Source organism: Acanthopagrus latus, chromosome 11, assembly GCF_904848185.1.
Source record: "Acanthopagrus latus isolate v.2019 chromosome 11, fAcaLat1.1, whole genome shotgun sequence".
Classification (NCBI taxonomy): domain Eukaryota; kingdom Metazoa; phylum Chordata; class Actinopteri; order Spariformes; family Sparidae; genus Acanthopagrus; species Acanthopagrus latus.
The window spans coordinates 28,774,979-28,789,725 of record NC_051049.1 but is presented as its reverse complement, the minus strand read 5'-3'; the positions used below and the strand labels follow the sequence as shown (position 1 = coordinate 28,789,725).

Here is a 14,747-nt window from a genome sequence, read left to right as displayed (position 1 = left end):
ATAAAGTGCAATTTCTGTTCTTGACATTCATTTCACTGTGTTGTAAAACATAAAGACAGTGATTTGAGGTCACAGAAAAAGAACATTAACTCCCCAAAAACAAAAGGGGAAATGTGTTGAGAAGAAGAAAAAATGAAGGAGGGGGTAAGGGCATTCGGAAGCTCCCCTGTGACTAGTCTGCATGCGCATGCACGTACATGCGCGATACAGGCAGGTGTGTGTACGTGCACTGCCCTGACCATGCGATGCACAGATAAAGAGAGCGCAATTCAGCACTACCTTCACCGTTGATGAATGATCCGACTTTTGTTTTAGTGACAGGGAAGAATTTGGAGGGTCGTGCGACTGCTCAGAATAATGCTGCCATTGTCTATTTGTCTGCAACCCAAGCATTAGTAAGCTCATATTGGGAAACAGTTACCCTTGAAACAGAGCACAGCAAAAACATTCATCTGGCTAATTCTAACAGTAAGGACTCCTGTTTCTCTTTAGGCACTTAAAGGAAACCAAAGCAGTGTCATTACACATCATGATCCCATCAAGTCCAGCTTAAAGGGAGCTCTCTGTAATGAACAAAATCCTTGTATGGGGTAGAAAATAACATTAAGAAGCAACCTAGAGAGTTTTTGTGTTGTATACAGTGCGAACAGCAGCAGGAGAGGATCATATCACAACTGTATAGATGACTAATGTGATAAGTAATGAGTAAATTAATGAATTGGGGTATAAAAGGCGATGAATGGAGGAGTGAATGCGGGAAAAGGAGAGATGTGAAGAAGGAGCACTGCTTCACTTTATTGCCCAGTCTCTTACATCCTGTACTGATCGATACTGAAGCACTAAAGGAGATGAGCGCCTGGACCTAGTGTGTGTGGATGTCTGTGTGTGTGCAGATGTATACACTCAAAAATAGTGTACTTATTTGGGGGTTGGAGGGTCCCCACCCTGTTTGGGGCTTCAACATTTATGTCAGAAATTAGACAGAAAGAGATAGATGGAAATAGAAATAAACAAAATCACTAATGACAAACAGCTACATGCAGGATGTGACAAGAAATTCATATCATGAGTTATCAAATATAAATGAATAAAACAAAAAGAGAACAGCGATGGAGCAAACACATGGATAAAGAAAATTAAAGTAGGGAGAACTGAGAGAAAAACAGGGCGAGTGTGAGGGAGGCGAAAAGAGGGTTCGGCCATAATTTATCCTCCAGTGTGCATGCTTTACGGCTTTCTTAATTCAACTCCTGCTACTATTAATGGAGTTAATGTTGAGATTATATCTATTTTCTGGTGGCAGCGGTTGAAATACTGCAGCCGATTCCCCCGCCCCTTCAAACTGCTCTACAGTGCTAAATCATTTGGCAAGCTCGTTATGGCTGAAACCAGGTAAGAGCACGGCACGTTTGGTAGAGAGAAATCTCTTCCTGTGAGTCAGTTATCTTCATCTGAACACTACATTTTCTCTTAAATATTTGATTGACTTCGATTGTCTCCATCTTTAAACTTCTGTTATCAAATGTTATTCTACTGTATCTTCTCATTAACAGCATTTTGTATTCCTACTGTTTGTCAATCAAACTATTACTATGACCACTGAGCTTCATCTGTAGTGGGTGAGTGTTTATTTAGTTTTACGTTTAAACTTCATTTACCTGCTACTAAAAATGTGCCTCTTCAATAATACAAATACAAAAACGACTGATGAAATTTTTGTGCTATTTTTTTTTTTTATTTCTACAGTATGGGCTCAGTGAAGATCTCAAGACTGTTTCAACACTAACAGCATCCTGCTGTCGCAAGACGATAGAAAATGTGTGCGGGATGAACAGAGATTCTCTGCTGTCAATTCCTCAGAGCATATAGAGCTAAGAGCCAATAGAACTAAATACGGACACGGACTGAGAGAAGTGTTGAACAGTGAACTGCAGTTTAATGTGGCAACCCAGCAAGTTTCCAGAGAAAATAAATAAATAATTAAATGATAATACTTTTAACTAACAACTACAGATGGAAAGAACCGTCAAAGAAAGCGATACTTTGATTTTGGGATGGTTAAAACAGTTTTTTGGGACAGTTCCAAAGTGGTGGTGACAAAAAAACAAAATCTGCTCTAAAGCTATTGAACATGATAATGTTTTTGAAATGATAAATGGACTTGCATTTCTATAGCACTTTTACAGTCACATTCACCCATTCACACACATTCACCATGCAAGTGCAGTCCTGCTCATCAGGAGCAATTTGGGGTTCAGTACCTTGCTCAAGGATACTTGACAAGCAGCCAGGGGAGCCAGGGAATCAAACCAGCAACTTTCCGATTACTGGACAACCAGCTCAACCGCCTGTACTCAGCAATTTGAATTGAAATTGAGAAAATGTGATGACTGTTTTTCACTTTTATAGAACAAACAATCATTAAAATAACTGGTGAATGAATCGATCGATATTGTATAGTATAAAAGTATAAAAATTTAAAAAACATAAAGAACAGCTGATTTCTATTTCAAACATTAAAAAAACTGATGTATACTCATGAGTCCCACTTTAAATATTTTGATGTCCTTACGAATCCAAATAGGCAGCCTGAACTGAATACATTGGGACCCTCTGGACCATCGTGTAGGGATGGGATTACTTTTTCAATGCACAGCCCTGAGTGAGGGGTTCAGCTATGAGCAGGCAACAGAGATAAGAGCAGAGAACATATGAGGACAGGGATCAGTGGGTCTGATAGGCCAAAGATGAAGAGCAACACTCGGTAGTTAAGAGCAGAGAATATGAGCTCATGCTCCACTCAATAGCTTCAAGCTGATAAAAGTGGAGGTTCCTTGGATTTAAACAGATAGATAAGCAGGAGAAAGGAGTGTATGGGTGGGAGAAGGGTGGGTGATCCACTATCCCCGGGGACCCGATCTGTCCCCCTCCTTCCCTATCTCTTTCCTCACTTCTACACACTTGGTGATATTTCACAAGGTGTCACGGAGCTCAAATTGAAAATCCCTTGATGAATCAATATTTACTGCAGCAGCTAAATGAATAGTAATAAGTCACCAGAGGCTGAGTCCAGCCACAGGCCAGGCTGCTGTGTCTCACCAAATCGGGATTACACAAATGAACCCCCATCACGCACATGAAGAAAATGCTTACTTACAGAGTAAGTTCACCCCCCAAAAACAGTCATATTTTAACACTTGACACTACAGGTAAGTTCATTGTTATACACTGAAATAACAACCATGGAGATATTTGATGAGATTTTGGTTATGTTGCCCACAATAAGGCGGAGGTTGTTTGCGAACCTCATCTTTAGTGAAATCATGATTTCTCTGGGTCTGAAGACTGTTAGAAACATTAAGGATGATATCGGTTCACAACTGGACCAAAATTAAAACAAAGGTCTAGCTGTTTCTGAGGCGAAATGATTTCGACAATTAACCGATAACAGGCTCATTTAGTGACAGTAAAATTAACAAAAATTATCAATTGCAGTCATACACTGAACAGACAAGAGATGCACTCATGTCACTTTCAACCCTGTGCTGTTTGGTGTGTGTGTGCATGTGTGTGCATGTGTGTGCGTGTGTGTGTGCGTGAGTGTGTGTGAGAGAGAGCCAGTCTAGCCATACATCAGTCCAGGAAGAGCATCCTGTTAATTCTCTGCACAATGTGTTCAAATCTTTCACATAAATAAAACACCACTTTGTGAAGACATGTGTTGTAGCTGACTTTTTCACAGTGATAATGTCATGAATATGAAATTAACCATCACCCAATAAGTCCCTCTTCATAAACATGAATTAACTCTCAACCCTCAGAGACGACCTCACCAACACAGTCACCTATACATACATTATGCACTCTATAAACAAGTCAGTATAAGATGCACAGGATTTACAGGCTGTTGTTGAAAGTGATTTGTTGATCAACTGATAGCTGATGATAGAAAAAATGTGTACATAACAATTCTGACTAAACGACTTAGTCATGTATCAAAGAACAATGTTACATACGAATCTGAAGGCATCCCTTTCCAGCTTTGGGAAAAATGTGATGGACATTACTGGGGCCTATGTCGATAAAAAGTTAAAAATTCCTACAACAATTTATCTGTCAAAATACACACAATGTTTGTAATGATCCCTTAAATGTGGTTCTTCTTTTTTCGGTCTAACAGTTAACTTCATCTTTAACTTTAATTGTCTGAAATTACAACAGTGAACCAAACCAGCACACTTACTGGGAATTTAGAAACAATAAATTGAACAAATCATTAACAAAAGGGCTAGGGTTAGGTATAGGGTTAGGTACTTGCAGCTCTAATTCAGATACTCTGTTCACTATTTAATCACCAATCATTGGTGGATTAAATTAGGAGACACAACCACCCACTCCCCCTCTCTCTGCATCTGTCCTAGGTGAGGAGAAGCTTTCCCTGCTGGTGTACGGTAAATTAATGTGAGGAGCACAGTGTTGTAAATGGTTTATTCTCTGGGTTATCTACTGTGTGAAAATGAGAACCATAAATTCCCGACCCCTTCCACTCATGCTGCACATGGCGGTGACATAAAGGACAGGGCGCTGCTCTGCACTGAAGGATATCAGCCATTGAGACACATTAAAGCCAGACCAGCAGGTGTGCATTTGTTAACATGGATTACCTGGCAGACTGGATCCTCTTGGCTCTCCAGGAGAGGGCAGGGTTGTAGTGGTGGGTGGGTGCAGCACTAGAGCCTGGGCGGGTCACAATCTTGTAGCGTGTCCTGTATACCCGCTGAGAGGCAGGGCTACGCTGGGTGGAGGAAGCGGGACCTGAGGGCAGCAAAGTTGAAAGATCACAGTAAAAATCTGATCACACACACACACACACACAAACAGAAGCAATACTTAAAAACCCCAATGGTAAATTAACAAATACACATGCACGTGAGCACACACACACACACACACACGCACAGACACAGTTTGTCTGAAGACTCTGGCAGGTGTGCTCTTTAATAAGTGTCACATATAAAAATGAGAGGAAATAACAAAGGCAGAATTTTTATGAGCCTAATAAATCATATCCTCTGTCTCTTTGCTCGCTGCCTTCATCCCTCCTGCCTGTTCTCCCTCCCTCCGTCTCACTTTAAGTCTCATTCGTTATATCATTTTACAAATCCATCAGAGAAGAGGCGTAAGATCAGAGAGATCGGAATAGAAAAAAAGAGGACTAAGTGTTTTTATTTATTTATTTGGCCATGTATTCATCATTTTGTTTTATCATGGTCTTTGCTGGCTGATGTACTCGCACATAATAGAATAGCATTTGCATTGGGTCGTTTAAAGGAGAACTTCGGTTGATTTAAACATGCAGCTTCATTGCTCAAGCTACTCTTGACTTGCCAGTACCGAAGACGCAAACACATTTGGTCCAACAATTACAGGGCTCCGTGAATGGAGAGTTAGCATTGACAGCCAACAGCATAGGGTCAGAACTTTACACTGTGTTTTAAGCGTGTTAACATGCTCCAAATCTCACCCCAAAAGTTATGCAACATCAGCAGACACCTTACAATACAGCACTGTAGTGTGTAGGACTCAAAATGAATAAAAAGTTGTTAAAACAGTGTGTTTGTGCAAGGAGCTTCCGGAAGCTAGACCAAACTAGTATATCCATCGAGCGTGTGCTTAACAGGCTTAACAGGCTATTGTAAGGCTCATGGCTGAATTAAGTCTGACCACACTATGGGTTGATTCCAAAATGTCTGAATGCTCGTGTTTCTTAAGATGCCTGACTGCTTTTCAGGGATATGACCATGTTTCCCAGATCCCAGAAATATAATTTGGTGTGCACAAAATTAGTATTCCCAGTGAAAGCAGAAGAGACAAAAACTATTTCAGCTGTTGAAATATTACATAGTAAATATTAAATCTATATTGACCAAGACATGGATTAAAAGTATTGTGCAGAATTACCTTTGCAAAAAGCCCTATAGAATTTAATTTGCCACAAGCTGCACAGCACTTCATAAATAGGTAGTAACGTCTCACTACTGCAACCTGAGAAAAGGAGATTCAATACAACATGAATCAGTTGCTCACCATATTCATTTAAATTATTCCACCCCCCAAACACCCCTTGTGCATGTCATTATCTGAACTACCTCTTCCCCTTCTACCAATCATTCACTGTGGTGGTCAGTGACAACACTCTGTCTTCTTAATGAGTAAAGAAAAGACAGAGTGAAGAGAGTGTGAAAGAGGGGTAACAAATGAGTTTATACACCCAGTGAGGAGCTAATTTCTTATCACCTCTTTCACAAGTCTTTAATTGCCAATTGTCAGGATTGTCGCCGTTTTAATTAGCATTCAATAACAAACCGTGACCACGAGGGCCGCAGTGACAAACAATAAAATGATTCGATTTCCACTTCTACACATTCTAGCTTCTCTTTCCCCTCCTCCCCCTCACTCTTCCTCCCCGAGGCGTTGGTTTCATTTGTCAGCCAGGATGCAGCTCTGGATCAGCTGGAGAGTTCATCTCAGACAAACATTTAGTGTTGGACAAATCACTGCGAGCTGGGGGGGCTGCTGAAACACTGACTGCATGTTTAGGACACACACATACACAGAGACACAAACTGTGTCTTGGACATGCACATGTGTTTGCTGACAATTGGCTATTAAAGACTTATGACAGAGTTGTACATATTAAGTTTCTTTATATGGTTATAATTCCATGTGATATCATGCCCACACCATCTGATCATAACCTGAAACAAAGATCTAGGTAACAGTTTAATCACTGCGCTGTATGAGAACACACTGTACAGTGCACACAGAAAGTATTCAAAGCGCTTCACTTTTTCCACTTTTTGTTATGTTACAGCCTTATTACAAAATTGATTCAATTATTTTTTTTCCTCACAATTCTACACATACTACCCCATAATGAGAACTTTAAAAAAGTTTGTTTGAGATTTTTGCAAATGTATTAAAAATAAAAAACAAAGAAATCACTTGCATATAAGTATTCACAGCAGAAGTCAAAGGAATTGTCTGTAGACCTCTGAGACAGTATTGTCTCGAGGCAAAGATCTGGGGAAGGGTACAGAAAAAATTCTGCTGCTTTAAAGGTCCTAATGAGCACAGTGGCCTCAATCATCCGTATATGGAACAAGTTTGGAACCACCATGACTCTTCCTAGAGCTGGCTGTCCCTCTAAACTGAGTGATCAGGGAAGAAAGGCTTTAGTTAGGGAGGTGACCAATAACCTGATGGTCACTCTGACAGAGCTCCAGGGTTCCTCTGTGGAGAGAGGAGAACCTTACAGAAGGACAACCATTGCTGCCACCAATCAGGCCTGTATGATAGAGTGGCCAGATGGAAACCACTCCTCAGACTCTCAGACCATGAGAGACAAAATTCTCTGGTCTGATGAGACAAAGATCAAACTCTTTGGCATGAATGCCAAGTGTTATGTTTGGAGGACACCAGGCACTGCTCATCACCTGGCCAATACCATCCCTACAGTGAAGCATGGTGGTGGCAGCATCATGCGGTGAGGATGTTTTTAAGCGACAGGAACTGGGACACTAGTGAGGACTGAGGGAAAGATGAATGCAGCAACGTACAGAGACACCCTGGAAGAAAACCAGCTCCAGAGCACTCTTGACCTAAGACTGGGGCGACGGTTCATCTTTCAACAGGACAAAGACCCTAAGCACACAGCCAAGATATTGATGGAGTGGTTTCAGGACAACTCTGTGAATGTCCAGCCAGAGCCCAGACTTGAATCCCACTGAACATCTCTGGAGGGATCTGGAAATTGTTGTGCACCCACGCTCCCCATCCAACCCGACGGAGCTCGAGAGGTTCTGTATAGAGGAATGGGTGAAACTGGCCAAAGATAGGTGTGCCAAGCTTGTGGCTTCATATTCCAAAAGACTTGAGGCTGTAATTGCTGCCAAAGATGCCACAATAAAGTACTGAGCAAAGGCTGTGAATACTTATGCACGTATTATATTTTCATTCTTTATTTCTAATAAATTTGCAAACATTTTTACAAACCTTTTTTCATGTTGTCATTATGGGGTATTGTGTGTAGAATTTTGAGGAATAAAATAAATTTAATCCATTTTGGAATAAGGCTGTAACATAGTGAAATGTGGAAAAAGTGAAGTGCTGTGAATACTTTACGTATGCACTGTACGCTATGTTAGCAGTTGATACTCTTATAACAGTAACAATCTTGAATCTTTTGAATTAGTTTTAGGATTTCAGTTTTCAGTAACTATTAGGCAGGGGAGGAAGCTGGACAGACCTGGCAGACCCAAACACATTGTGAGGGTCTGCTGGAAACGTCTGTCAGGGAGGTCTTCAACTCCCACCTCCGGGAGAGCTTTGACCAGATCCCGAGGGAGGCTGGGGACATTGAGTCTGAATGGACCATGTTCTCCTCTTCCATTGTTGACGCAGCCGTCCGGAGCTGTGGCCATAAGGCCTCCAGTGCCTGTCGTGGTGGCAATCCTTGGACCCGGTGGTGGACCCTGGAAGTAAGGGATGCTGTCAAGCTGAAAAAGGAGTCCTATCGTGCCTGGAAGGCTCGACGGACTCCTGAGACAGCTGACAGGTACCGGCAGGCCAAGCGTGCAACAGCACGGGAGGTTGCGGAAGCAAAAACTTGGGTCTGGGAAAAGTTCAGGGAGGCCATGGAGGAGGACTATGGGTCGACTATGGGTTGTCACCAGTTCTGTTCATCATTTTTATGGACAGAATTCTGTAGGCGCAGCCACAGGCCAGAAGCGATCTGGTTCGGGAGCCGCTGGATCTCATCTCTGCTTTTTGCGGATGATGTGGTCTTGTTGGCTCCTTCAAGCCAGGACCTCCAGCATGTCCTGGGGCAGTTTGCAGTCATGTGTGAAGCGGCTGGGATGAAAAACATTACCTTTAATTATGAGGCCATGGTAGTAGACTGCTGTAATGCAGTCATTGTATCTGTCTGTCATGGTGAAGAGAGCTGAGCCAAAAGGCGATTTACCGGTCAATCCACGTTCCTACCCTCACCTATGGCCATGAACTTTGGGTCATGACCGAAAGAATAAGATCCCGGATACAAGCGGCCGAAATTAGCAGGGTGGTGGGGCGCTCCCTTAGAGATAGGGTGAGGAGCTCTGTCACCCGGGAGGAACTCGGAGTAGAGCCGGTGCTCCTCCACATCGAGAGGAGTTGAGGTGGCTCGGGCATCTGTTTCGGATGCCCCCTGGACGCTTCCCGAGGGAGGTGTTCCTGGCATAATCAAACATTTAAGAAGAGGTTCTGCCATATGGCATGGTTCATTGGGACTCTTCAATGGGGGTTCCCACTGGGTGTCAGGGGATGGGGAGGGCTGGGTGGTGAGGGTGAGGACTCTTCAATCCCTCACCACCAGAACAAGGACAATTCACCTGTTATGCCCATTTTAAAATCCTCAAGTCAATGGGAAAATGTGAAAAATTTTACAAAGTGTCCGAGGGAAAATGCACCTTACAGAAACCATTTAGGAGCACGTTTCAGGCCATTTGGAGTCTATCTATACCCACATTTAAGGTTGTTTTTTGCAGATTGTATTGCCTAATCCCAATGCGTTTTGAGCTTAAACAAGGTTGTCAATGTGTCAGTCAATAACTTTTTTTGTGAGTGACTTTTGGCATCAGACCCGACGTCTATCCCCTCCCCCATTTGTGGCCATGGCATCACTCGGCTGGCCTGGGAAGGCCTTGGGATCCTCCTGGATGAGCTGGAGGAAGTGTCCGGGGACAGGGAAGTCTGGGTGTCCCTGCTCAGGCAGCTACCCCCATGACCCGGCCCTGAGTAACGCGGAAGATGATGGATGGATGGATGGATGGATGGAGTAACTATTAGGATAATACACTTGTTATTCTGTCAATAATAGTACACTTGTGGTGGAGTTCTTTGCCTACACTTTGTCCATTTTCTTTCTATCACAGGATAATTTATCTTGTATTTTTGTATTGTCATTAATTGTTATTGTGGCTGACATCAAAATAAAAGCATAGTTTGTGTTTATTCGAAACTTTGGTCACAGATTTTATTGTGCATGGTAACCACTTGTTGGATTTGAGAATACAAAGTACTAAAATCAGCTAAAAACAGAAGTCAAGAAACATTTAGATGTGTTTAAGACAAACCCCCAGGTTAATTTAACTTACTTGAAAAAAGAAAATAAAGGTGAACAGTAAAATTACTCCCTAAACTTGTTTTAAACATCTTGTTTTGTCACAGGTTTCTGTGCGCTGAGGAGTTACTCTCAACATTTCATGGGCATTCAACTTGTCTATTTCACCTAAAATGTGTTTTATATAATCTGGCTGCATCTTAATGTGCATGTTTCTTACTCCATTTGACTTTGATTGAGTGATTTTCCAGACCTCAGCAAGGGCTTTCTTACATTTTTCTTAACACATTACATGAATGATTAACAAGAATAAAGGTGAAAGTACAGGTTTTTCTTCATGGTAATCACAGGCAACCAGAAATTCTGATAACCCGATGTTTAGAAAATAAACTACAAATTTCAGGGGCACCCGTGGAACTACTTAAAATATCAAGTAGAACTTGACAGAATCTTGTAAAACTAAAATAGTTGCACCCCGTCAGCAATTACTTAAGTACAATATTTTCAGAGCTGATAGGAATTAGTGACAAAAATATGAAAATTGTCCAAATACCAAGTTATGAGAAACTGGAAACAATTTTTAAAGAACACAGGTCAATCATTGTTAGAAAATCATAATATATCGATAGTGACTTGAACCACATAGCTAGTTCTGTGGTGAAAAAGGTGTGTGTTAGGTTATGAAAGAGAGACCCGGAAGAAAAAAGTGACAAGTGAGAGAGTAAGAGAGAGTGTATGGGTGGAACAAGGGAGGGCCTTTGTACAGGATTAGTTGCCTGGCTTGTAGTCACAATCCATCCATATTGCAGTCAGAGCTATTTGGGCGTCCTGGCAGATGACAAATAGGGCTTGTCAAAGGTGCTGCCACGATTCCCACCCTGCAGCCTTATACACCTCCCTCCCACCCTCGACCCAGTATCTCTGACCTGAACCTCAATCTGCCTCTAGACCATCATTCCAACATCACAGACACTCACCGTGTCCATGACGCTGTTCCACAGCTGTTCCACCTTGGCTACTGTAATGACATCTATAGTGAGCTGTACTGTTGGTTAGTATCACTCAGTGTGTGTGTGTGTGTGTGTGTGTGTGTGTGTGTCAGCAGGGATGTATGGACGGTGTTGTTCTGATTGTAAACCACTGCAGGTCGTGTTGCTTGAGTGGCTCTGGGAGCAATGGGGTCTCAATCTTCCACTGCAGGACCATGACCAATGAGCATGTGAACACACACACTCACAAACACACACACACTTACACACTTACTTACTCACACGTACACAGCTGGGGTCTCAATCTTCCCTTAATAGACCTTTGACAGTGGCCTGCCTTGCAATGAGGGGGGAGCGAGCGGAGTGGCGCCCTGCGCTGTGAAGACACCGTTTGCAGACGCATGCAGCTCACACGACATCCATCCATCTCTCACTGACTCGCTGCTGTGAATCCACAGATAATCTACTCCAGTTCCCAAATGATGCACATATCGTTCCTACTGTAAGTAGCCTATCTTGCTGCCAGAGAGCCACATTAAAGGGTTGGTTCCACAAGTGTTCTTCCTCTAGTGGAATGCACGTACATAGTTTTGGCTTCTTTGGCGCAGGTTTGGGGATATCTGTTTTCTATGATCTGTGACCGCATCTCAATAGGGGTGAGGGGAATCTTTTTTATAATGATCACATCTAGAGATGCACCATTTTGAATTGCCAGATTAGTATCCATGCCTGATTAAGCCAAAACAGCATCAGCTGCATGTTGATTGTTTGTTGATAAATCTAGATAATTACAGCGTTTTTTTTTTTATCAATTGTAACATAAAATTCCCATTATTGGTTGACAGAGAAAGAGCCATGGGTGACCTCCTTTTGTTGCTTGCTTTGTTTGACCAATGATCCAAACCTTAAAGATCAGGAAATCAAATATTTACATTTGAGAAAGTGCAACCGGTGATTTGTAGCATTTTTGCATACCCCCCTAGTAGTCTTCATGCTACCTTCCATGACAAAGACTTTGAGCAATGATGCATTTACAGATTCTAATGCATTGCATAATGGCTTACACTGTGAAAAAAACCCAAATTGTAATAAACAGTACTGATCTTTAAATATCCTTTTCGAAACAAAATTCTAATTACTTCCTGTTTACTGTAAAGGAAAAACAAAATTGAGATATCTCAAAATCCTAGCAACTTGCATCACAACAAACTGCACAGCTAGTGACCACTAAATATAATTTGGATGAACCAACTCCTATTTTTCCCTTGTTTATCCTCTCTTCGATATAACAGGTCTGATTTTCCTCCATTAGTCAAAGTGAGGAATCCACTCAAAACTCATGACAACTAACTAATATAGATCCTGCTTGATCAACATGAAGTGGCAGATATACCATCACATAAGTGGATCTGGGAGTGTTGAGCTGGAGTCACACCCCTAAGATGACTGAGCCTTGTCTAAGCAGCATGGACTAAACTTTGACATTAGTTGTCTGCAACTTCAGAGCTTTGATATTTCCATGCTTTCTATCCCTCTCTCCTCAGCCCTCTGACTGAGGCTACTGACAGGCCACTGCACCGCATATCCCCTCCTCCATCATCTTAGGGATCCCCCCACTGATCCCCCTCCACACCTGACAACTAATTCCAGGGAACAGCGGTCTCTGTCTGCCCCCTCCCTGGGACAACCTGATGGATAATAAATCTTATTATTGACAGTGCCTTTTCCTTCTGCAATCCCATGTTCCCGTCCCCTGGGGCTCATCTTCTGACTCCCGCTGCTCCAGCGACGCAGAAGACAGCAACGCCATGCTAACATAAGACTTAACAAGGGAGTTACCACAGTTTAATAAGTTGCTTTAAGCCAGCGTGGTTATGATAAAATGATCTCAGTGTGGCTGACACGCAGCAATACTTCTCACAGACTACCCAGAGATGTCAACATAATTTGATGCCCCACCCTGCCAAAAGAGTGCTGCATTCCATGGTCTTAAAAATACTGCATGTGGTAACTTATCAGAGTATATCATGTACTCCTAGGGTATGACTACAATGTGAGCCTCTTAGGAGAGGTTGCATGTGAACAAGCTGAACATCATGTTTTAGGAAAATAAAGGAGGACAGAGGAGATCATAAAAAGTTTAAACACATCCATATCTTCAATGTTAGAGCCATTCAGTCAGTTATGTCTCATTTTGTACCTCGTTTATAAATGATGATGGCAAGGTTAATGGGTACTCTCCTGCAGCATGTCAATTCATTACATTTCCTGACCTACTATCAGGAATGTGTTAAAGGTGTCATGCAGTGGCTTGATAGATATGCAACCAGTGTATATGAAATATTACATCAGAATAAATGACAGAATAACAGAATAGCTTTGGTCCAATTTTAGTTACTGTTATTTACTGACATTTGACACAGCAATAGGAAATAAACATATTTCAACATCTGACAACTTCTATACTAGCAGACTTTAGCTTTTCATTGTTATTGTTTCAGTGTCTGTGTCAATAGCTAAGAATAAAATGCAGAAGAAAAAGGTCAAAGGTAGTATGAGGTAGTTAAGAAACACCATCAATATTACACAATATTTCCACCATGGCACATCAATGTGTCCTGTTCAGTAGATACCTTACAATTCTTTATCTCTCTTAAATTCATATACAATTTACAGAGTATAGAGAGATTATAGACATGATTTTGTAGTAAATGACAAGTTTTAAACTTGTAATTGACTTTTTTTTGTTTTAACTTATCATTATGAACTAAATGTTGATGGCACAATGTAATGTGAGCCATCATCGGCATTTGGGTTGATTCCAACAAAATCCCCTTGGAAAATGATTGCTGACTGACACCATTAGTAAGTAGTACTATATTGTGTGTGTGTGTGTGTGTGTGTGTGTGTGTGTGTGTGTGTGTGTGTGTGTGTGTGTGTGTGTGTGTGTGTGTGTGTGTGTGTGTGTTAATACATATTTGTAATTGACAGAAATTAAGAGTTGGGCTCATAGATTGAAAAAAATGGACAGTGGAATAAAAAAAAAATCTTTAGGCATTATGAACTTGTGCACAAAGTCTTTACAGATTAACATGACTCCAGGGGGTCTGTAGCTTTAAGTTACAGTTCGTGTTCACAGAACTGCCTTCAGAGAACCCCATGGTAAGTGTGATGACAGATGGCTTAACATGAATCAATTGCGCTTCAGGTCTGTACTGTGTCACAACCAAATTAACACTTGGCTGAAACTTGTACGCTATAGAATAAACAGTATTATATTTAAGAAAGTATTCCTGTATGATGTACCTGCTGCACTCTTTCACAGGAGTACTCAGGGGCTCCATTAGTGTGTTTGTGGATGAAGAGTTGACACAGACTGACAGGCTGACGGTGTGGGGCCACATGCTGACACAGCTGTCAGGCAGTACAGTGGTGATGTCACTGCAGAGAGGCGTGTTCAGGGGGAAGAGTGTGTTTTGGGGAGTTGGGTGGTGGTGGTGGTGGTAATGTGGGGAGTGGAGGGGAAATTACTGGCTTGTGGCCTTGTCCATCATCACAGTGGAGCCATCAGCTGTAACATATACTAGCTGACCTAG

At 41.9% G+C, this 14,747-nt stretch overlaps 1 protein-coding gene across 1 annotated transcript in view; it reads right to left on the bottom strand.

The window, feature by feature from the left end:
* zc3h3 (zinc finger CCCH-type containing 3) overlaps positions 1-14,747 on the bottom strand; it is a 63,591-nt gene that overhangs the window by 23,010 nt on the left and 25,834 nt on the right. Inside the window, exon 4 of the mRNA XM_037113990.1 lies at positions 4,665-4,815. Within this exon, the coding sequence (XP_036969885.1) occupies positions 4,665-4,815 (151 nt within the window). The remainder of the gene's footprint in view (positions 1-4,664; positions 4,816-14,747) is intronic.